The sequence below is a fragment of the Strix aluco genome, chromosome 22, assembly GCF_031877795.1.
Source record: "Strix aluco isolate bStrAlu1 chromosome 22, bStrAlu1.hap1, whole genome shotgun sequence".
NCBI classification, from domain to species: domain Eukaryota; kingdom Metazoa; phylum Chordata; class Aves; order Strigiformes; family Strigidae; genus Strix; species Strix aluco.
This window is the reverse complement of record NC_133952.1, coordinates 2,364,677-2,389,309: the sequence shown is the minus strand read 5'-3', so window position 1 is coordinate 2,389,309 and position 24,633 is coordinate 2,364,677. Positions and strand designations below refer to the sequence as shown.

General features: G+C 39.9%; 3 protein-coding genes across 8 annotated transcripts in view; 2 read left to right on the top strand and 1 right to left on the bottom strand.

Moving 5' to 3' along the window:
* The window catches only part of PRKCZ (protein kinase C zeta), a 69,190-nt gene extending 61,314 nt beyond the window's left edge, over window positions 1-7,876 (top strand). For 4 of the 6 annotated variants that reach the window (XM_074848469.1, XM_074848468.1, XM_074848467.1 and 1 more), the window contains 2 exons: window positions 2,296-2,411; window positions 5,082-7,876. In XM_074848469.1, the coding sequence (XP_074704570.1) occupies window positions 2,296-2,411; window positions 5,082-5,169 (204 nt within the window). In that variant the 3' untranslated portion in view covers window positions 5,170-7,876. The remainder of the gene's footprint in view (window positions 1-2,295; window positions 2,412-5,081) is intronic. The other 2 variants (XR_012626164.1, XR_012626163.1) reach the window with 1 other exon arrangement.
* Window positions 7,877-8,851: 975 nt separating this feature from the next.
* FAAP20 (FA core complex associated protein 20) lies at window positions 8,852-13,993 on the bottom strand. The gene is made up of 4 exons (XM_074848477.1): window positions 13,884-13,993; window positions 11,987-12,134; window positions 10,716-11,338; window positions 8,852-9,328 (listed from the first exon to the last, which is right to left on the bottom strand). Exons 1-4 carry the CDS (start codon window positions 13,985-13,987, stop codon window positions 9,256-9,258), a joined length of 948 nt encoding a protein of 315 aa, XP_074704578.1. The 5' UTR covers window positions 13,988-13,993; the 3' UTR covers window positions 8,852-9,255.
* A 9,308-nt stretch (window positions 13,994-23,301) lies between these two features.
* SKI (SKI proto-oncogene) overlaps window positions 23,302-24,633 on the top strand; it is a 141,304-nt gene continuing 139,972 nt past the window's right edge. The window contains exon 1 of the mRNA XM_074848466.1: window positions 23,302-23,320. The gene's annotated coding sequence lies outside the window, so the exon portion shown is untranslated. The remainder of the gene's footprint in view (window positions 23,321-24,633) is intronic.

Genomic DNA, 24,633 nt, shown 5'->3' with positions numbered 1-24,633 from the left:
ACTTGTTGAGCTAATAAGATTTCTTCATGGCCAGTTTGCCCATAAAGACTTGCCATACTTCTCATTAATATGTAGCTGTGAGGGTCTTGTGTTTGGAATGAAAGGTACTATTAATGGGTTTTAGTTCTGCTATTTTTCTGTCATTGCTTACTGCAGCACACAGACATTTTTGGGTTTCTTACTGTTTCTAATTAGTGAGGCATTAGAAATGCAGAGGTACAGCTTACACTTTCAAAAATGTTACGATTTTTCATGCATAATTCCTCTCCAGCATTAATGCATTCCTTGTTATCTTTCTGATATTCCATGTCTGAATTACGTATTTTTAGTAAAAGGCATATTGCCCACACAGCATACTGACAACTATGGATGTTAGTATTTGGTCAGTCATCTTCGCATAAAAGATGTTTGTAGAACAAACAACTAAAACCACATGATGTTAAGCAACATCACCTCTTTGAAATGCTGTGAATTTCTAGTTAGACTAAGAAGTGTTTGAATAATTAGCTGTTCTCATTGCATGTTAGCTATGTGGTTCAGTTCACACTGGTTTTATTATGTAAGTTCCTGTCTTCGATGCTAAGTGGTATTGTTTACCTATTATTGATTTTTGCAGAATATAATGCTTTGAACTCGCTTGTTTGCTTGTGTGAAGGAATTGAGCAGTAGCTGTCACTTGGCTGTTGTATGGGCTGCGTAGTGTGTAACAGAACAGTTTGAATGTTCCCCAGACTGTATGGATGGGAGAGAGGCAGCTAATGCTGATTTGCAACCAGTGAGTTTAAGCATTAATTGAAGTAATATGTTGCACTTGAGAATTATTTTTTTTTTCCCTTCGCTCTTTATGAAGCAGAAGTTTTCTGTGGTTTGTTAGGCAGTATTTGTATTAGGGTGCAGTGTGAAATTGCAAGTCATGATGAAGAGGATTCTGTTCACAAAAGTGAGTAGTGTATAATTAGTAACTTCAGGAAAAATGTGCATAAATGCATTTGAATAGTAGTCAATTCTGCAAGATCGCCATTGGTTTTTTGTAATTTAGATACTTCGTGTTCTATGACTGGGAGACAATATGATAGATGTAACATGTAGAAAACAGTAGTATGACTTGTCACTTGTGGTAAAAAGAGATTAGCTGGCCATGAGAAACTGCAAAATGGGATTATGGACTGGTTCTGGTATACTGGCTTCCAGTATATCGGCTGGGTTGGTTGCTCAGACTTCCACAAATTAAGACTTGTATCAGGGATTTTTCTACTGGGCGTGGGACTATGACTCCTTAAAAGCAAGCTTGAAAAGGTGGGATTCTTCTTGTACCTTTTTTTGGAACTGCTGTGGGTAGTGATTTAAACAAATAATAACATTAAATCCGTCATCAGTTCCTGTATCACTCAAATGTGTGCTAAAAGCAATCTAAGAACTTTGGAGGGTGGTAGGGATTTACCTTAATCAGAAACCTGTGGATATTGTTGAACATGCTACTGGTATGGCAAATGAGAAAAGGTTCTTCACAACTACAACAGCATTATTTGAGTCGAAACATTTTCCCATGTGTTGACTGTCCCTGCTGAGGAAGATAAATACAGGTTTCCAGTTTCTGTAGCAGAAAACATTGTATGTAAATGTAGTCATGGTTAAATTTTAATTGCAGAATAAAATTCTGGGCTGTTTCAGCTATTTTGTTGATTAGCACCTACTTGTGTTCAATGATTGCTTGCCCATGTGGCCAGCAATTGATTGGGATGTAAATATTGATAACTGTGCTGAATTAACATTAAGAAATAAGGCTGGTTGTGTTGATTTGACATAGTTTAAGAGGCTGCCTTTACAAGAGACAACTTTGGAAGAGCTTATAGAAGGGAAAAATGAGTTATAGTCTCGGAAAGCATCTAGGCCTGAATGGGAAGGTTCTGGAGCACGTTCTTGGTTTGAAAACTGTTGAGCCAGATGTATATAGCAACAGTGCTGCTTCATATATGGGGTAAGAGACTTGAGAAGCAGCTTTTTTCTGTAGTCTTAAAATTTTATTAATTTCTGATAATTTTTGAGGTTTTTTGTATTTAAAACATAGCAGTAGGATACACAGGATGAGCATATACCATTTAGTGTCAAAATCTACTGGTCTAAAAGTTAGTCAGATTGTATTTAATGTTTTTATATCTTCCACCAACATTAAAATCCACTAGAGCGACTTTTCTGTGCCTGTACTCTAGAGCCAATGTATATTGCTGTTCTTAGGGCACTCTGTAAATATTCAATATTTTAATTTTTCCCCTCTCCCATTATATTTTTTCTTAGCTGGAAAAGAAGCAAGCAACCCCTCCATTTCAGCCTCAGATCACAGACGATTATGGTTTGGATAACTTTGATACGCAGTTCACCAGCGAACCTGTGCAGCTAACCCCAGATGATGAGTATGTTTTTCTTTTTCCCCAAATACAGTTGCATATTAAGAAATGAATTAATTATTTGAAAATTACGAAGAGACTGTGTACTTGGCATTAGATCATAGTCAAGTTAAAGTAAATTTGAAGTTCTTTGTATGCTACATATCCTGTGTAACTTACATATTAGAAGACTGCCTAGTGTTCTCAGAAAGTTCAGAATGGAGTATTGATTTGCTGGGGAGCGTGTGCTTGGCTCTGAAAGAAGAGATGGAAATTTGATTCCTGACCCAGGCAGCTTGCATTTCCCTACTTGGGAGAAACAGTTCAGGCACAGCTCCTTGGGTCTCAGAATAAGCTTGAGACAGCAGGAAAATCTGTCAGGAAAGCTATTATTTAAATGTGCTATGGAAAAAAAATTTCAGAAGGAAAAAATATGTATTACTAAAGGAATTAGAAGGCTGAGGAGTGATTGCTGTACACGAAGGCAGAAGCTCCTCAGATACAAGGTAGCATATAAGACAACAGGCTATAGTTTTGGTGGTTAGGTGGGAGACTTGGCTTGCCCAAACTCTTTGAGAGCAATTTTACACAGTTTTAACGGTTTACTGAAGTGTAGAAATGTAAAACTGGAACTTGAACTTCCTTTGGAAAAACAAGAGGAAGCTCTGTGTGATGGGGGAAAATACTGGAGAAAAAAAGTCTTATTGACTTTGTTTGGTTATGAAGCATTTAGCATATGCCTGATGATAAATGTATTGTCGGAGCTAAGGGCAGAGGATGGGCCAAATGCCATCACTGAGAATCCTAGTATTTAATTGCTGAGGAATGCCACACTTTGAGGGAGTGTCCATTCTTATTTTTGTCTCAGGGTGTGTGACTTTAAAGTCTTGAGTGTGTGATGCTGTTGCCAGATGGCGCTTACAATACACCTTTTAAAGAACTTCAAAATATTGTTTCTCATTAAAGAGTATAGTAGTACATGCTTTCTTTTGAAATGTTTATGCTATTCTGTCAATTACAACAAAACTTTCTGCTGCTGGTTTAGCATTTGGATCAGAAATAAAAAGAAACAAAGGAAATAGGGGGTTTATTAAAAATCTTAACTCAGAATCCTGAAATTTGTGCAGCTAGGATTTTTAGGTGAACTTTATTGTCAGAGAGCAGCAAAGATTTTCTTGCTCATTATACATTTCTATTTTTCCAGTGTATTTAATTTACTTATGTTAATTTTTCCTTATCTGACTACGTGCCCTTTGCTGAAGACTGATTCTTTTCAGCCTCTTGTCCTGTTCACTGGTTTCATGTTTGAAGAAAACCCATTTCTTCCATTTCCAGTGCTTTGCATTCTTCGCAGTTCCTAAGTCCTCTATAGAGCTCCTGGTTGATGGTGTTCTAGAATGAATGTTTGGGTCTAATCAGATGTTTAATAAAGCTGATTCTAAAGTGTTGCTTTTGGAAGTGGGATTTTAATAATGGATTCATGAGTTCTACTTTCTTAGATACTGGCTGCAGCCCTGGATGTAGTGGGATCCTGTGTTGGCAAGCAGAGGCTGTTGTGTGCTGTGCAAAAGCTTTAGTAATTAATGGCACAAAATTGTCACATTCCAGCTGATGTGCTTCTGTTAGTTTTCCCTCTTTGTTACACAGCAAAGATAAGCTACTTTGAAAAAAAGACAATACTGTTTCAAAGTCTTTCATAAAGTGCCTGCTAATCCTCAGTCAACCCCCGGATTAGCTAGTTGGTCAGGGAATATTTTTTTTTAGAAATAAATGATTGAATTTGTGATGAACACTGTAACTAGCAATCCATTGCGTCTACTCCAGTGGCAATAAATTCACTGTTGAAGGGTCTTTCTCTCGCTGCATTCTTCGGTAGCAAGTGTTTATCCTCAAGTAATTATGCATTTGGAGCTTTCGTGGTGGGTATTGGGGTGCCTACGTGCTCAAGCTGGAATTTTGTAAAAGCGTTACCTCTGTGTCTTAGATCCACAGTTCACAACCTATTCCCTCTTTCTCAAGAGTCCAGCATAGGTGAAGCGAATAGTGGAATGGAAACCGAAGTGTACAGCGCTTCAGTTTCTGTTTGTGTGCCAGCAGAGCACTGCAAGGCCTGTTCGTGCTTTACAGGTTCTAAACAACAAAATTAGAAATACCAAGTGTATGGGCACCTATAGTGGGAAGTTTTATAAACATCAGATCTTAAAAAAACCTCTGTCTCTTATATACATCAATTTATAAGTCTTCTCTTGCATTTCCTGTGCATACAATATGTATTTTTTGAAAAGTATTAGCTTTGTGCTTAACTCTCCTGTAGTATTTATCTTGCATATAACATTAGCAGCCCTTGCTGACAGCAAAATAGCTGTTTCTTATTTATAAATTGGTGTTGTAAACCGCTCACTCACGCTGCTCTTTGGGCCCTGTGAGTATGCATGTCGCTGAACTGGAAGGGCAGAAGAAACTTTATCAGATGTTTCAGAATTTCCAGTCGTACTGCTTTAGGTATTGGCATAAGACACCGTGTTAAGTATTTGTATGTTCAGAGACTTATTTTTGTCCCATTTATTGTTGCTTTTGTACAACTTCATATACATACATTTCTGTAAGGTATTTTGTTGTTATTTGAAGAAAAAGTACAGCAACAAAATAATATTTGCAATTGATAAAACTAAGTAAATGCTTTTATTTGTTTTTCAGAGATATAATAAAGCGAATAGATCAGTCAGAATTTGAAGGATTTGAATATATTAATCCACTGTTGCTGTCAACAGAAGAAACAGTATGAAGGAATGACATCTTCGTTGTGGACAGTGTGAATGACCTTTAAATTTATCCTTAACTACAGTATATGCATGCGAGGCTGGGGAACTGTAAGATTTTGGATGGAGACCAATGATTTAAAAAAAAAAAAAAAAATTGCTGCTGAAAATCAAAGAAGAGAATAATGATTTTGGTGGGTGTCTTCTGCCACTTAGTGATTCTTAAGTTCTGGGCACTGACACAACTGGCTTCAGTAATGAAGGAATTTGCATTTTGTGCCTGTTTCATGAAGGATTGAAAAGTTCATTGCATCCCTGGAAAAGGACATTCTGAAAAACTGAGATCCACACACTTTCTACAAACATTTGATGCAATGAGCTACCAATTGAAGAATATTACAGTGTAACATCCTGAAGAATAAAATATATTAACGGTGGTGTTGAAGCTTATTTTTGATGCCTTTTTTCACAAGTGGTACCTGTCTAAACGTCTCAGATATATTTAAAAGGAGTTGTGTTTTATTAGCAATCAAAACATAAATTTGGGTACAAGATTTAAGTGCCTAAATGGATAAACTGCATTGAAGAATTATTACATATTTGGAACGTTCTTAAACCTGGTAAGTTCTGCTTGTTAATATTAAGTAACCATTTATGTATGAAACACACTGTTCACAGCTGCAGCCTAATGTTCATTTGCATCTTTATCGAATTTGAAATGCAGAGTGACTCAGCAATATTAATTCCAAATTAGAATTTACAGTATCAATTTCAAAAGCTGTTGTCTTAAACCCCAAATTTACCAAAATGTATAGATTGAAGAAAACTAAATTTGCACACAAAAGATTTCTGAAAATACTTAAGCAGTGCCTACACCTACAATGATGTTGTGTTGTATATTAGATTTTTGAAAAGTATTTTTGTCAACAATACAAATATTCAGAAATAGAGCAAAAGCGTAATAAAGCATAGCCTTAAAGTTTAAATAGTAAATCTAGAATAACCATAATATAAATTACACTTTCCTGATAAAGCACACCTCCTACTTATGATAAACTGTCTGCTTACGATTACTCAGTGTATATTAATAACTAATCATTCTACATAAGAGAATGGGATGTTTTGGTAAAATGATTTGCATCAAAGTAGTAAATTTTTTTAGGTGGAAGAAAAATTAATACCTAAGAAACTGGATAAAGCAAAAGATAACGATCAAACCCCTTCTCGTGGAAACTAGGGGCGGGGGGCAGGGAGAGGGTATATTGCATCCAAAAGGTTAACAATCTGCCGGCTTGGAAAAGCTCCTGTCGCTGCATGGGAGGTCAGGAGGTGTGTGTTGCTGTCTGAAACTTCAGGTGCTGTGGAGATCTACCTGCCCCTGTCAGTAACACAGCAGAGGCAGCGTTTCTTCTTGCTAGATTTTGGGTTAACTCTATTGTGTGGGTTGTAGAGATAGGAAGGAAAAAAAAATTATGTGGGAAGGCAAAAAAAAAAAAAGAGAAACCCTGTGCTGTGACATCTCACCTAGTCTGGTGTAAAATGCAGGATAAATTGCAACACTTCCACTGTCTTTACATGAACATATGGTTTTCTCAGGGTACAGCATTGCATTAGGTGCTGAACATGACATCTTTCGGATTCACATCCAAGTCATGAGGTGCTAGGACGAGACTGCCAAAACATTGTTTAAAATTTTCAATTAATCGTTGATTAACAATCTACATTTTGTATCCCCTCATTAGCCACAATTAGGCAGACCTGTGGTTATTTAGTTGTATTAATCCCATTCAGATTTCAGTTACGGGTTTCTCTCTGTTGGACTGTAGCTTTTCATATTAAGCAAAATGTGTTTTAATCAGCACTAAATTCATTTAACCAGTAAGAAGTATTTGCCTCAAATGCCTGGACTTTAGATACTTTATCTACTAAAGAAAACATTTACCTTTTAAATATAATCTGACTTTTTTTTTTAATTCTTTTTTTTTTTTCCCACCTTCTCCCTGGCAATTACTTTATCTACCCTGAATAGTTTTTCTTTCAGTGTTTTCAACTCCCCTGGTAATAAGTAATCAATAGTTATTAGAGTGACTGCAGGCAGCTCATGAATGGAAGTATGACAGATTAAGCTGTCCTTTGACATGCCAGGGCATAGGACTTAAAAATGGAAATATTAGAAATGTGGGTTGGGGTTTTTTTTAACCTTTTTTCTAGGTTTCAGAACACTTTGGGAGGGAGGGAAGGAAGAACAGAAAGACACATTTGCTAAACAAACATTGTAAAGACTACTTGATTTTATTTAAAAATTTACAGGCATTTACAATGTTGCTGTGTTGCCAAATAGTTTGCTGGATACAAGTTTGGTTGCTCATGTGCAAGTGTTTGAATAATGTTCTGTTCATGATGAAGGGGAAATTTTTTATATAAAGTACTTGTTTTATAAATAAAAGAAAATGAAGGATGTAATTAAATGTGTGGTTTGGAAAAAAAAATCCTAATATATTACAAATGGATCTGGTAATGATATATAGTTGTCTTATTTGAAATAGTAAATGAAAATTCTAGCTAATTTAATGATTGTAAAACAGTAAATATGTTCTTGTAGTTTTGTATAATTAATTAGTTGGGATCTTTGCTGACCAGTTTTAATTGTGCAGAAGATGGTATACTAATCCATAACAGCTAAGATCATTTATATTCTTGCACATCTATTAAAGACTTTAATGAAAAAGTTAATAGACTGTTATTATTTATCAGTAAACTGAGCTATGTCCAACTTGCACTTTTTAATGAGACCCCACTGTAAATTAAATCTATAGGATTCTTCCTGTATTTTGATACCGTAGTCTGTGTTTATTCTCTGTGTGTGGTGTTGAGGTCCAGGGCAGAGGTAGCTCCAGTATCTCCTGGTTTTCTGTGGGAGTTGTGCTGCTCTCGGCGGTGTGAGGGCGGTTGTGGTGGGCAGGGCTGGGGGCTCAGCTCCTGCTCTGGCCCAGAGCCCTCCGCCAGGACCCTCCTTCCGTGGGGGGCTGCGCTGGGAGCCCCGGGCCGGCGTGATGGAGCTGCCCTGCTGGGCCAGCGACGGCACCTGGGGGAAAGGATCAGCTGGCTCAGCCCTGCGCCTCGGTACTGAACTGTCACTAAATGTCATTTATTGTCATTTGCCCAAAAGGCTGCTTTTCTCAGGCTTACAAAACGTTTACTGGCTACTATGAAGTTACCAAAGTAGATGAGTCTTGGGTGTACCTTCCAGGCACAGCCAGCTCTCAGGTGTTCTGTAGTCTCAAACAGGGATGGTTTCGAGGTGGGGAGTGGGGAAACTGATACAAAAAGCAGCTGTTTTGGCTGAGTGCCTATATTAAATCTTGCTTTGCATTTCAGTGCTGTGAAACTGGCAGAAGTGTTCTTTCTGGAGCCTAATTAGTTTAGACTAGTCATGTTAATCAAGTGGATACTGACTTAGAAACCTGCTAAGTGAGGTGATGAATTTAGCTGTGTTTCTTCAGAAAGATTTAAAAAAAAAAACCCCACACCCTTTATTTGGTCTGGATTGTGTTTTCTTTTAGCATAGATATATTCACAGAATTAACTGTTCAATCATATAAATCCTTACTTAGATATTAAAATAATGAAAAATGCTAAATTTGAATGGCTTTTTAATTAAGCTTATTTTCACAGATTACCTGTTTAGAAAAAAAGGGGTCAGTAACCTTTTGGATTAGATTAAATAATAGTTAACTTTTATTCAGCTGCTTTCTTCTACACTTAGAGATTCAGAACAACTGTGGTGCATCAGACAAAACATCGGGGATTTACAGCAGGACATCTTTTCAGAAGTACCCAGATTGCAGGAGGGCCAAGTCTGATTGCCCTGGGGGTCTCTGGGATGTCCTGTAGCACCATTTTCAGAACTAGAACTACTTCACAGGCATTGGAGAGGATTTAAAACAAAAAGATCCCAAACAGGCAGGTGTCACTTGACCTTCTGTTGAGTTACTGGGTTGTGATCCTTAGGCAAGTTTGAGACAAGGGTGTGCTTCCTTGACACGTCGTTCCTTTTCCTTTGAGAAAGGTTCGTCCTTGGCCTTGGTCCTTCGCTCTTCATTCTTCTGGATTTACCACATGACGTCATCTGCACTTTCAGACAAGCACCTCGCAAGATGCCCATCAATATCCAGCTGTGACAGTCTGCAAATACAGAGAATTGGTTCAGTGAAAAACACAAGCCAAACCCTTTGATTTAAGCCATTCTTCACCTTTCACTGTCATTTCCTAAGCAATCACAGAAGTGTTCTCATAGCCTAACAGGTAAGTAATTCCTCAGAAGCACTGCGATCTGCCACAGACTCCAGACCTGCTGCTCGATAGCCGGACAACGGCACTGACTAGCAGACAGCGCTCACACCCCGTCTGCTCAGGACAGCAATGCCATCCTCAGAAACATGAGCCTGTTGCTACAGGATCGAAAACCGTTCCCTTATTCCACATCCACCTCCAACTCGGGGATACAGGAAACGAGATTCCAGTAGAGGAAGATGCTGTTTCATGTCTGCCTTCAGTTTCCTTTTTCGGAGAGCTCTTTCTGTGGTGGTGGTATGACCCTCCCCCCTGCCCACATTACAGTGACTTTTTTGTGAAGCTGCTTCTGTAAACACTGAAACTAATCCTGATCAGCACAGTTACCACTTGCATGGAACCAAATATAAAGACCTGAAGTATGTTCAGCCTTTGTCTAAATCTCTTGCTATAATGACCACCATTTATTAATGAAGCCATCCTTTTGTCTCCTTGTTCAGCCTCTGGAAGAAAACAAAGTTGCAGCCAGTACACCTTGCAGTGTTAGTGCACCTGTTGAAAAGCACGTTTTCAGCAACTCTGACAGCCTAAATCCTATTAAATGGTGTAATTTCAAGAGACATCATAACTATTACTGCAGAGTAGATACTCAATTGATGGGAGGGAGGATTTTTTCTTTCATAAAAGTAGCCTGACAGCAATGGAGGACTGAAGTATCATTTAGCTGATGAAATCTGCTTCCTTCCATCTCGCCCAGACCTTGAAAGTGATCTCTAAAATGAAGAGCACAGTTGCTCAGCTAAAGGCGCCCAGGTACTTGCTGTACAGGTACCAGTGTCACTGTAACAGTCTCGATCTTGAAGAGAAAGGGACAGGTATGAGATTAAACACTTTAGCTCTAAAGTTGGCGTTTAACTATCAAGAATGCTGCACTGGAATGGTATTTGGATTATGATAGAAATTTCACAAAAAGGTCTTTTCATACTCAAGTACTTAAAAATGCTAATTCTGCATATACTAGCAATGTTTACCAAAGAGCTCAAATGTTGCTTTCTTTTGAAGCAGTACTAGTAATCATGAACCTCTAAACTGAATGAAAAGTAGGTAATTTTGATAGTGAAAATAGTACCTTACACTAGAAGTTTTGTCTATTTTCATCATTTTGTATATAGTATATATACATATTTATGTATATAACTTTCATTATTTTGTATATAGAAAATGCATCCAGAGCCATTTTAGGTTTTGCATACTGTGAAGTTGTTAAGAAAAGACTTACGTTCTGCTGAAATGCATCTGACACATTGGACAGCTGTCAAGAGTTGAAGATGCTTCACTCGGATTTTCCATCTTCTTCCAGCTTTCACTTCCAGGTACGCTCGCAAGAGGTGGCTGCTCTTCTGCAGGCACGTGTCCGGCCTCACCAAATGAAATAATCCCTTGATGTGTTTGTATTTGAAGCTCTTTCCTATCATTTTCTTTTCTGTTTTCCCAGCTGTTCTGTACAGTCCCTCTGCACTGCTGTTGAAAGCTGAAAGCTTTTGCAGAGCTTTGCAACAATGCCGAGTTGCGTGTAGAGCTGGCTTGAGTGAGTTTATGTGATCTGGGACTTACCTCTGGGTTTGAGATAACTTCTGTGTCTTCCCCAACCATATTTTTGGCTTGATCTGTAATAGCTACACAGCATGTTTTTTCAGCTGTAGAAACTAAACTTTTCAATTTATCTGCTTGGTCCTGTCCTTTATGTAAATGGTCCATCGGGCTCTCTGTTAGCTGATGCGTGCTAAGATTTTTCAATTTTAGACATTGTTCTTTGCAAAAAGATGGGAATGGTACCCACTGAAAGTCTTTCATTCCAATTGTAAAGACTTCTTGTTTCTGTAGACTCTCTTCCTCAGAACTCTGTAACACACACATATAATGTCTTCAAACAAATGCAGTTCAATCACTACATAAAACCAAGGCTGAACATATTACAAACAGGGAGAAGGCTAAACTACATTGAAAAAAAGAACATTCTATTTTCATCCATCTCCAGCACTTGTAAAGCAATCAAGGACTTCCTGGAGTTTATGCAATGTGTGTCTTCCTTTAACATTTCTAAATTGATACAATAAGGTACTCTTTTAATATGTTCCATAGAGACTAAGGATGAAAACAACCACCTGCTACTGTTCAGGAAAAAAAAAAATTAACTTTAGAAGGACTGTGGCTTGTGTGTTCTGATAATTGCCTAATGCTATCAGAGCGCTCTAATGGTTGTGTCTGTGTAATGAACCTCTCTGTTACAGTTTGCCTTTTCCAGTTTTATTCTGTTAGGGAGATGCTAGTGCTTACGAGCAGTCAGTATACTTATACAGGTTACCTCTTCCCAGCAAAATGTTGTAAAGAATTTGCCATACTGCAAAAATAAAGCCCCTTTGGTTGTCCTTGCTGAAAACCATCTATTTAAAATGTATTTCAGATTGCTTCCCTGTTAACATCATCATTGTTCAGGCTGTCACTATTGTTAGCAGGACACAAGGTGCAGACAAGGATAGAACACGCTACCTTTCCAAAGAACTCTGGAAAACTGGGCACGGATTGCCAGTTCGTGCATTGTAAGTCTTCACTGATGCCTTTCAGTAACAGAATCCATGTTTTTTCACACTCCTTTAAGTCTTCTTTTTCAAACCAGGAACATCTGTCACTTAATGTCCTGTAAAGACAGAGACAGTCCAATAGTTTGAGAGTGGGAGACAGGAAAGAAAATACTCCGCAGTGCTATTAGTTTGCCTCTTTACCCTTCTATAATGCTGATGTTTCAAAAAACATAGCTATCCCTTAACTAGGATTTATCAAAGCATAAGTTTTAAAATTGACTTCTGGCAGCTGACAGTGCATCAACCTCTTTCAGCCCAATTCAGCGGCCATGTGTGGTCACCCCTTTCTTTTTGTTAATGGCTAAGCACAAGGCAGGGATTTTATCATTGAAAATGCATGTAACTTCTGCATTTGTGCAACATAAAACTCCCTTCTTACCTATTTTCTTTTGATCAAGAAGCACTATATGTATTAAACCAAGAATATTTGACAACTTTGCCCTGTCAAACCGCGAAGAGGCACATAAAAAGCATTTCTCAGTAGGCACAAGTATGCAAATGTAGATTTTTGAGTTTGAGAGGCAAGATGGCCTGTGGAGGAATAAAGATTTAGCTGTTTATAGTTGTTTACCAAGGGAACTTCCATCTAGCCTACAGCAACATTTTTTTGGAACACTGAGACATTATTTAGACTGTAAACTAATTTTTACAGCTTACCATGGCTTACATAACTTAGAGCTATCAAAAAAATTACCCAATTTTTAAGAAGAATGTCTGAAAGCCTTGCTTTCTACTTGTAACAAATGCAGGTATTTATTATTGTCTTCACTTCCAAGTGAAACAGTTAAGTGTAGTCACTGTTTTTTCTTCTCAAATACCAACCTCGACACCTGCTGAGCACAGAAATCACTGAGGTGTTTGCACTGAGAATGGCAAGTGCATTGGTTTCCATGTATGCTTGGCCATTCCCACACTGCCTTTTGAAATTACTGATTACCTTTCCACATGAGTAGATCTAATTCACCCTAGGAAGGCAGGTGTAAGGTTTACCTATAAAGTAAGCATTAGGTTTTTATACTAGTAATTTGTATAAAGACAATTTCAAGAGAAGGATGGATTGTTCATGTCAGAAAATGGTTTTCAGCATTCCCTCTTCTTACTGGTGCATTTTCTTAGATTACTGTCCAGGAATGATGCTGTGCTGGGAAGAAACAAGGGACAAGTCTCACAAGCCCTCAGAAACTGGAGCAATCAGCCCTTTGAAGCCTGTTTTTGAAAGGAGCACAGCTGAGAGCATGCCTGCGCATCCTAACAGGCTCCAACACGAACCCAACCCCTTGCTGCCTCTTCACCCTGCCTTTCTTCAATCCTCCCTTCCTCGAGGGCTGGAAAAAACAGGAATTATTTCTGGTCTACTGTGAGTCTTATTCTGAAGAAAAAAACCCTTCATTTTCACACGTTAACATTTCCCATGGGCCCCTTCCCCGCCGGTGCTATTCGGTGCCAAAGAACGTGCGCAGAAGGCGCAGGGCCCCGTGCACCTTATTTTACAGTTGGCTTCTCCATTTTTTAAAGGCACTACGCTCCGGGACGCGCTCCAGGCGCGGCTGCGAAACGCTTCAGGTCGCAGGTGTGTCTGAAGACCCCGCTGCACCCTCACGGCGCGGGGGGCAAGGGAGGGCCCGGCCCTGCCTCCTCGGCCGCGCCTGGTCGGGCCGCAGCGACCCGGCACCGCCTCGGCCGAAGGGCTCCGGCGGCCGCGCGGGCCCCGGCGGGGAAGCGGAGGGCGGGGGCTCAGGGCGGCTGAGGCGGCGCCGTTGCCGGCCCCTCCGCGGGAGCCGTTCCCCAACCCGGCCCGGACTCACTGGCGCCGCCGGGGGGGCTCCCGGCCAGGGCTGGGCTCCCGGCTGCAGGCTGCCGGCGCCTTCCTGGGCTTGAGGCGCAGCTTGGCGGCTCCTTCCTCAGACATGGCTGAGGCGCGGGTCGGCCTCCTCCTCCCACAGCCCTGCGAGGGGCGGTGCCGCCCCAGAGCTCCCCCGCGCCTCGCCGGCGGGCGGGCCGAGAGAGCCGTCGGCTCCTCCTCCGCCTCCTCATCCTCTTCTTCCTCCGCCCTCGGAGCCGCCCTGACCGAACGGCACGGGAGGAGGGCAGCGGGCGGCCACCAGCCGCGGCCTGAGGGGGAGCCCGCCTTTTTCCTCAGGGCGAGCCCGCCTTTTTCCTCAGGGCGAGCCCGCCTTTTTCCTCAGGGCGAGCCCGCCCTTCTTTAGCCCCTCCGCTGCAGTCAGCGTCGCGCTGAGCTCGGCGGGGTCTGTAGTACCCTCACAGCTGCTAGGTGCTCGTCTGCCTCGAAAGCCAACCTTTTCGTATTACCTTTGCTCCTTAAACTTTATGTATTTGTCCAGGTTTGGTGTGTGTAGGGCTCGGATATGGAGCGGCCGTCGTGGCAATGCAGTGTGCCCTGTCTGTGCAGGGCCAGGGCGGTTTATTGGGTGGTCCTCAGGGTGGGCCAGGCGGTGAAGGCGGAATGTTCTGGGCTTTGGTCGAGTTGGACAAAATGGTGGTGGGCTCCACTCTGTTCCTCATCGCTCAACTGATTTTTGTACTGATACCTAGGATATGTTTATTGCAGTATAAAGCTGAAGCCAAAGACTCTTAATCCAAATAGTAAAGAGGATTAGGAGTGCATCTCTGATCTAATTTCTCTTTCAGGAAAGAATCTGTTGAAATGATGCAGTTTGTCTTTTGGCAGGAATGTTGCTGGGTGACAAAATAAAGCACTTGTTAGAGCAGAGCCATCACTGATAGTTTTTGAAATGGGTAGACACACTAATCAGGGTGCAGCCTTTTCAAAAACAGATGTAATAGAGAAATGGTGACAGACTCTTCATAATTCTCCAACCTAAAAAGATCAGAAAGTAACTCTACTGATTAAATTCTCTATAATACATATGAGAATAACTGCATAAGGAAATCTGTTTGTCTGATACCAGGTGTTTATGAGGGAGAGTGGGTACAGAGCGCTCATTTTCATAAAACCAATTTATTATTGATAAAAGATGAATCCAAGTTCACATTCATTTTCCATAACTGCGTTTATGCAGTGCTGAATGCCTTATGGACTGTTTCATCCTTGGACTTTTTAGACTGAAAAGGAGGTATCAGTGTTGACTAGAGCACTCTTAAAAGTTATGCCTGTGAATTCTTGTGTTGAGTGCACAGACCACCAAAAATGTATTAACAGTTGACCTGAGCTTCTACATGTCTTGAACAGATCTGAAGCAGAAAAATGGCATTCAGATATCAGAGTTTATAGACTCACATTTGAAATAGATTGGTAGATTTAACCTGAGAAGTGGCAGGTACAGCCAGACAGCCACTTCCAGCTGTGTTCCAGGCTGAAGGTGATTCAGTTAGAGTGCAGCCAGAGATCTGGGAGGCTCAGTCTTACAGGTTTCCCATGTTAACTCAGGTACTTTGTGTTTCTGTAGCAAGGTAATGTCTTTTACTCTAAGTAATAACTTTTTTTTAACATTAAAAGAGTGTTAACGGGTTTCCTTTTTGTGTAGGAGTGAGGATAAAAATCTCAGAAGTGTAAAGTGTTTGGTTACTGATGGGAACTGTTTAAGTTTCTACAGTAGATAGCCTAGCTGAAAAATAAAAATAATGAAAAACGGTAGTCATGCTAGAGTGCTAGTATTTCTGCTATGTGATAGGCAGACTAAAATGAGAATGAAATTGAGGAAGAAGGAAGTGGCAATGGAAAAGCCAATCACTGTCACACAGACTAACATTTTCCTATATTAATATTTGTTACAGCTACTGCAGTACCTAAGAAATACCGGTACAGTTACAATGTTCTGCCTTTCATTTTTGTTGCCGTTTAGAAGCTGCTTCCCAGTGAGATGAAATGAGATTCCAGGAAATAGGTCCTCCTTCCCCTCTTTGGCAGGAAGGGCATTCTCCCAAAAGTGCCGGGTGGAACAAGGTAAGCTGAACAGAGGCAAGGGGCAAATTTGAATCTGAAGATTTTAGGCCTGCTGAGGTGGTGATGGCAGCAGACACAGAGCAAAGAACAGCAAGAGGAAGTGTATATAAATAAAGCAAAAGTGTAGACTGAAAGAGGGGATCAGCCATGTAAGTCGTTGAAAATGAGATGGCAGAGGAGGAGTAGAAATTTGATTTTGCAGCTGCTGATGCTAACTGAAGAAGACAAAACAAAAAGTACTTCATTTCGGGTTTTTTACTTGCCGGCCTTAATGACTGCTATGAATTATAAGACACAGCACTGATTATCGCCACTTGGCGGCAGCAAATAATATAAAAATCTTGCTTTAAAAAAATCTGAGGGGCAGTGAAATCGGATTGAGCTAATCTCTGCAGGCCTCTACATATTTCTATGTGTATCTACGTTTATGATTGTTTATGCCACAGAGTTTCTTCTTTTGCTCCTGTGCTGTTTGGGTTAGTGTTTTATGTGTCTTATGACTTGGATACTAATTTGACAATCCTCTGCTCCTAAATCATGCACTGTACCAACAGATTTATTTTCTTAGAGATGATTTCTTCTGAAACAGCAGTCAGAAGTGTAGTCTGTTTTTCATGCTGAAGGTGTTGCTGTGTGGTACTGTTAGTACTGTGAGTCATGCATTATAGCATTTGCAAAAGCTTTATTATGGATGAACATAAAAAATGGTTATTGCGCAGTGAGGGCCACAAATGAAATATAATAAAAAGAATAGTGAAAATTATTACTGCTGATTGTAAAAAGCAAAAAGGAAGAACCTAACGTCTGTGGCAACTATAGCTTGTAGGTGTTTTTGTATTTTGTGGATTTAACTGAAAGCTTGATGCTGTAAGATTTTTTCTTTTTCATTGTTATGTTTGATGCATACCCGTCATAACCTATGAGGACAGGCATGAATGTTTTCATTCTGCTTCTGTAACTACCTGTAGATTTGAAAGTAGCTTTCTAGAAATCTTTGTCCGTTACGTGTATGCGGTATTTTTCATCTGCATCTTTCCAGAAATAATAATGTACTTATAGCATGAAGGTGAAGTACAGAATAGGACCTGTTCTTGGTTCTGCCGTGTTGCACAAGATCGTATCTACTGTTTTCTCCACTGACATGAAAATCCTATTACTTCTTGCTTGACTTTGGGTCCTTCAGAATTTAATAATTAGAATGTTCTGTGATCTTAGAAGAAAGTTCTCATAGAAATGCAAAGAGTAGCCTTTATCATCATCAGCCTTGACTTGAGCCAGTGGTCAAGGGATTTGAGCTTTTGGAAGCTAGAGTGGTTCCACAGATTATCTTTAGGGATTTCCTTGTAAATGGAGTGCCAGCATGTGTAGTTATTCCCTCTAGAGTCTCATCAAGCTGCACATGCTTAATCTTTACTTACAAGGTCCCCAATTCTTGCTGTAAAGTGGGCCTTGGTTTTAACTTTTGCTCTTGGGAAGAAGGGGCTATTATAACAAATTCTTATCCTTTTGCAATTCCACGATCAGTAAAGCCTATAAATTGCCTGCCAAACCAACCAAGTGATCTTTTCCTGGGCTGAGGGAAAGAGGAGAGCGTAAAACGCAGGTGCCAGCATTTGCTGGGGAAGAACTGGTACATTATCAACTAATCCGCCTTCTGCTATTTCTGATTTCCTACCCAACAGCTGCAACATTGAATGAGAGCTTCTGCGTTTGGGAAGAATTAGAAAGCCTGGTAATGCAGGGTCTCTATTACAGATACAACAACTCACAGACAGGAGATTTTTGCTGCCGGGGTAGAATTTGGAGTGCTAGGCATTTTATAGCCTGGAAAAATTGTAATTTTCAGCTGTTGTTATGGAGTAATCAATGAAGAGGAGATGCCATAGTTTCTGCTAGGTTTCTCTTGGAGCCTGATGTAATTGCATCCATGAGCTATTATTTTTTTTTAATGTACCACTTTGAGGCTAAAGCATATGCAGGTTTTATTAAAACATTTTTTTTATGGCAACTAATGCTCGCAGATGATTTTAGTCCTTCTGAAATATCTTTGGTTCCGTAGTCTGCAGTGATAGCTCCTCTATCAGATAAAAATGCTCAGAATAAATTGTGCCTTGCTAGAAAATTGAAACATTATTATATATTAATTATTTTATCTAATCAGTGCTTGGTTTAGGAGTATATGTTGATAATATTTTGCCCTTGTCAAATAGCCTGTGACTTCACTCAAGGATCAGCGTGTCCATTCTGCTAAATGTCATAAAGGAAAACATCCCCAAAGATACCACAGGAGACAGAGGTATGTGTAGTAGAGCATCAGTGAAAGCTTCTGCAGCAGATGGACTTTACAACGTATCTCCTCTACAGCCTAATGGCAGCAAATGTAGCACTGGAAAGAGTAACTCAATCATACTGGCTCACTCGGTATTGTGCTAATCACTGTCTGTAGTGAAATGGGAAAGTCTGACTATTTTAATCAACATGCTGTATTACAATTCAAGCCACAGAATTATGAAAGCTGTGTAAGACTTCCTTTAGCATAGTCAGGAGAATAAAGATGACATGCAGTTTCAATTTGAGAAGTGCAGGCTCATTGCTGTTTCCAGAGAAAGTCAGTTGAGTGGAGACAGTTTTGTAGGCTCTCCCTAATTTTAGTTGTAGGTGACATAGTCTTTTCAATGAAGAGTCATTGCCTTTGAAACCTGCCTTCTCTAGTAGCTTACCAGAGCCTGAACTTGTTAATGTAGAGTCCAGTGCACAGCTCATCTGTCCAATTCAGCCTTCCCTTTTCAAGTATTAGGACAGAGCAGTACCTGTGTGGCTGGATATAGAAATCAAGCCTTGTGACATTTATACGCAAGGATGGGAAGACCTAAAAAGAGGACTAGGGAGACTGGCATGGCATTTGTGGGTACCAGGTTGCCAAGGAGGCATATTGTATTGAAACAGTTGCCTGGGAAACATTTAAAAATACATTGAATGGAAAAGCATATGTGATGTGCCCACAAGTGTTCTGTGTGAATGAAATGCCATGGCTGATGATGGCACCAAGAGACTGTTACTATTACATTTAAAGATGCTGCAAGTGATTTTTTTTTTCTTTTGTGTTTTTTGGGGTTTTTTTCCCATACCGTGTTTGTAGAAGGTGCGCCGAAGGAAGATTGTTTTGCTCTTGGCCGATGGATTGAAGCAAATGTAGAGAAAGCGGTACATGCAGTCATCGGCAGCTGGAGATGGTAAGAGCAATTCGGCTTCATTTAGGCAACCTAAACCAGTTGACAAGAAGCCTGCACAATTCCCCCTCAAAAATAACAACAGCACTGCCAAAACTCCTACAGTGTAAAGATGAATGGTTCTCTAAACATTACCACTTTAATTTGTGCTAAAATTGTATTTGGAGGCTCTGATGTCATTACAATAGGACTTATGTGTAAACATCATATAAAATGCAAAGAGTTTATGATCAAAGCAGGTCGGACAGCATATGTGAAAGAGTCTCTCGCTGACCGGATTTTTTTGTTTGGGACATTGAAATAGAGGGAGATGAAGGGAGGAATTTTCAAAAGGTAGCCTAACTGCTCTAGTTCTTCCTCAGATCAGACTCAATTATTGAGAAATGTTACTGACAAAAAAGAATCACGAAGGAAGGGAACAATGTCACTGGAACTAAAACAAACAATTATATCCACTCTCTTGTTTCACAGAAAGAAAACTTTTTTCCTGTGCAGCCAAGAAACAAGGGACCTAGCAACTGTAATCTCTGATATCCTACCTTGGACAAAGAGGTTCATCTGCTAGTAACTTCCAGATATTAAAATGCATCTCTCCTTCACTAAGAATGAATGGCAGGTGTGAGGCTGGTTAGGATTATAATTTTCCTGCCTAATCCTCCTTTGGAGGTTTAGAAACAAATATCCTACTCTTGACTTGCTAGAGTCTTAAGAAGCCTGTTTGGGAGCCAGCAGATTTAGCTTGGTCCAGCCTTTACGTGGTACAGACTGAGACAGTAAATTTCTTGGAAGAGAGACACAGTGGAGTTCAGCTGACTAAGAAGGAAGGTCTGGAGGGTTTTTTGTCAGTAGCAGCTCTGCAAGGATAAATTGCCTTACAGGGAGAAGATCCCAGGGGCTTAGCTTCTTGAAAATGTTGCCTGTTTGAAGCTGTGAAGTTGCTGTTTGTTTGGTAATGTGTGTGCTTTTCCCCAGTGAGGAAGCATTCTGACTGACAGAGACTCTTCTGACTTTGCTGTCATTTTGGCCAGCGAGGGGATGCTTTTTGGCTGGTGATCTAATTTGGGCACGGTCTGCTCAAGGGTCTGAGGTGATCCAATGATTGTGTTGGAAAACACTGAATCAGATGAAGTCTTCTGTGTGTCAGTCAAGTCCTAGTATCACTCATCATTTTTCTGGCCCATTGTGTGTTTGGTTAAATCAAGTCCTGATGTTTCTAGTCCCTGGGGTTAGTGTAAGAGAGGCGGGGAGAATCTGCCTTTCATCTTCCTCTCACAGTTTTGCAATGTGACTGAAAACTGTTGGAGAGAACATTTCAGATCTCAAACAAAGATTAGGTTTGATGGCATGAAGCCGTGGGTTCTGTGGCCTAGCCTAGAATTCTGCTGAGGTAGTTGTATAAGCTCCCCATACTTTAAAGGATTTCCTGAATTTAGGATCAAATAGGGCTTGAGGTTTTCATATTTCTTTCTTGCTTGCTTTCTTGGTGGTTTTTTGTTTTGTTTTGGGGTTTTTTTGGTTTTCTTTTTTTTTTTAATTTTAAGTGTATCTCACAGTATTATAGCCTATAGCACTTTGAGTTCCTCCTGTTTGCTGTGTATCATTCCTTCATTTGAAATCAACATACTAAAGGACTCCACAAACAAAAAAAACCCTTAAAATAGCATGTAATTCAACAGATGAGTATTTATTTATTGCTTCAGGAAATATGGATAGTAGGTTTAGTTAGTTTTCCAATTTTTTTAAGGGCTAGCAATGGTTTTAGAAAGAAAATCTAGTAAATCTGAAGGTATAATCAAAGCTGTAGAGGCAAGTTTAAATCTTTTCACTGAGAAGGGTGTATTTTAATTGCAATTTAGTGGTGTAATAATTTTGTTGCATAACAGAAATGTCCTGGAAATATCCAGTATGTCTCTACTACCCTTCATCCCTTTTTCATATTCACTCTCCCTCTGTCCATCATCAGTGCTTAAATTGATAAAAGAAATACAAAATGGGATTGATTTGGAAGACCTCACAGTAAAATACAGTAGAGCTATAGTTTCATTTTTTCATCTGTTATTTATTTAATTGTATCAGACATGGGCTGCATTTGGTTTATTTACATTGTCTTATACCCACTGAACTGAAACTATCTTGTGACATTGTCAATGTGAAAGGTCATTCTGCCTGGATTATATCTTGTTATGACAGAACTGCAACACCTAGTTAGAGATATTAGTAGGTGTTTGCCTTCCTTTGCTGTCACTTTGCAGCTCCCAGCATCTGTGAATCAAATCCATTTAGACTACTTCAAGAAAAAAAAAGCTGATGCCTTCCTGCCACATCCAAACAGTACTGCTATCAAACAGTAACTTCATGCTACTGTTTCTTTCATGAGTGAATTTAAAATTGGACTGATTTCGGAGTATTTTCCCCAGCTGACCTCTCCTGTTCCCCAAATCCACTTTGCTGTTCCTTCAATTCATCTGTGCTGCTCTTGTAGAAATTTGATTGCTCCCTTTTAATCAGTGAAAAGTACTCTGAAAGAGATGGGTAGTAGCTGAAACAACCCGTTGTGATGCTGGTTTAGGACAGGAAGTATGTTTAGTTAGCTGAAGTAGTTACTCTGGTTTCTACCCCAGAATGGTTCCATTATTAGATTATTTTTTATTAGTATGCCCTACCATACTGGAATTAGATTTTGAGGAAAAGTAGCAGCTTCACAGCTCTCTGTGGCTGTTCTGTACCCTGCATGAAATGAGTTGGTTAGCTTCTATCTAGATGCCACTGGGCAAGATTCAACATCGCAAAGAGCTGCAAAAAAAATTGACACTGTTACACCTTAGTGTCAAAGGAAGAGATGCATCCCTGTCCTTACAAGAAGCTGTTTTGGCCTGATTGGATTGGCTGGACATGATGAGGTACAATCTATGACCAGTGCAGCTTTGTAGGCAAAAATGTCAAATATAGATGCATTTAAGTGATAGCTGCCTCATATTCCCTCTAAAACCAAATGAGCCTTAGAGAAGCCTGCTTGATGTAGTCTGCTGTACAAGGTTCAAAAGACAGGAGTGATCAGCAGGAAACTGTCATCAGTCCTTTTGGGAGTGGGTTTTGGTTTTTGTAATTACAGAGAAACTAGAATTGACATCCCCATTTGCTAGTCTCGCTATTTAGTAAGGGATGGTTGTTCTGAAGAGTTTATCTGTTCAGTGATGATTCAATTTAGGAATTAATTCAGGGAATTTCTACTGCCTGTAGTGTGATGCAGTAAGTCAGAATACCTAACTGCAGTGGTCACTTCTGGCCTTAAAGTAGCCCTTTCTTACCTTATTTCATACTTATACCTGTTTATGAGATCGAACATGGGTGTGCAAAAATTAAGGACCTGAACTCTGGCCTGTTGTTGGCTGGGTCTTTGCGTAGCCATAACACTAACCTTCCTTTCAAGCAGTGTTTTACTCCTAAGGCTTTCAACACAGTGTCTTTTATCAGCTTTGAATTCACTAGAAAATGTTAAAAGATGGGGCATCTTTCTGAAAGTTTTTGCCTAATAGCTCCTGTCTTCCAGAGTATTGATAAATGCAAGTGCAAAAATACAGTCTCCTTTGCCCCAAAGACATGCTCTGGCTTTAGGACCATGCTTTTAATGACAAACATTCACCTAGTTTACCATATGCATTATTTTATCTTAGCTGTTCTCTGTGCATATTAGAAGATTTATTTCTAGTCATAATGTATGTCATGTGTTTTAGCTGTAAATATTGTGCTCGTAAATCAGCCTGGACCATCCAGCCCCAAGGATGGAGACAGCTTACGATAGGTCTGTCTGCTTCAGATTGTGAGACTGTACTAGTTCTCTGTTTTTTCCATTGCTTGGCTCTGTCAGTGGCATGTTGCCAGTCTCCTGTCTCACATTAACAGGAATATTATATATTACTGAATTTAAAGTGTTTTTCCTTCAGGACTAGAAGAATGTAATGGAGCATGCATCTGGCAGCATGACATTATTCCTGCGGTGCGCAGTGTGCCCTCCGTGCAGAGAATCACCACCATGGCTTTCTGCTTCAGTCACCCGGGCATGAGGAGTTTTACGCTGTGCGCTGAGGTATGTCTTAGACCAGGTTGGGGACACCTCATGTCAAGGATTGCATGCACATATACGTAACGTGTAATGAAAAACTGATTCTTCTCTCTTCCTTTCACCAAATTCTCCAAATTAAATACCACAAAAGTAGCAAGTCGGGAGCATAATCCCAGAACTCCATTTTTTTCATCCCACTTCTAGAAACAGCTCCATCTGTATTCACACCTAGCGACCTCACTTTTTTCATCTGGGAGATGGAAACTTGTTTTACTTGCCTCATAAAATGGTTTTGGAGAATTTATTAGTTCATAAAGCATCTGCATGAGGACATATCAATAATACAGAAGTATGTATCAAACTGCCCCAAAACTAGGATTGTTTCTTCTCATTGTCAGGTAGTTTCATTTGGACTCCTCTCCATTTATCCTCTCGTTGGAAGGCTTATCTGCTTGGCAGGAACTGCAAGTATTTTCTGCAGTGCTCCTGTTAAATTACTCCCCTTTTTACTGATTTTAAGGATCTTGTCCTCTCTAAATTCCTGTGTTTGCATGAAACATGGCTGCATCGAGTTACATCATCTAAAGCAATCAATATTCAATAAACTTCTTGGTATTTTAATTGGCTTTTTTGCCAGTCTGAAATGGGCTGAGCTGCAGGGCTAAACTGAACAGAGTCTGTCGTACCAGAAATATTCTGAAGGAGTATATTTCTTTGTGGTAGTGCAGCTGAAAACACCACATTTACTGGAATTAGTGCATATCACACTTGTGTCTATGCTTCTTCTCTTATCTCTATATACTTAAATATGTTTCTAGGTATCTGAGGCCATGTTAAACCAGTGTCTTCTGTTTATTCCGGTCTAATAAACAGACTCGTGATTTGCCTCACACAGTACATCCCAAAACTATAACCCTACATAAAAACCAAGTTCCCCAGAACAGTCTGTGACACAGAGCACATGATGCATTTCAGGAGAGCTGGAGAGGAGAATAGTGTCATCACCTGAGGGGAAACAAAAATCAGAAAGAAACGAGGAGGGGAAATTTCGGTGCTTATTTTTAGACTCCGTGGGTGAGTAGTATTTTCAGCTTTGTCTGTATTAATTTCTACAGAACACAGTGTTAACGTGTGATTAGGCTAGCTACAAATCAAGTATCATCATTTCTAGCTAAGGCTAAAGTAATCACTAGCAGTCCCAGAAGACCCAATTTACCCATTTGTACCAGGATAAGGTAGCAGTCAGAGACAGGACTATAGACAGCGCAGATATGTCTGAGACAACTATAAGCTAGCTAGTTGAGAAATAAACCTTACATATGTATTTATACTTAATG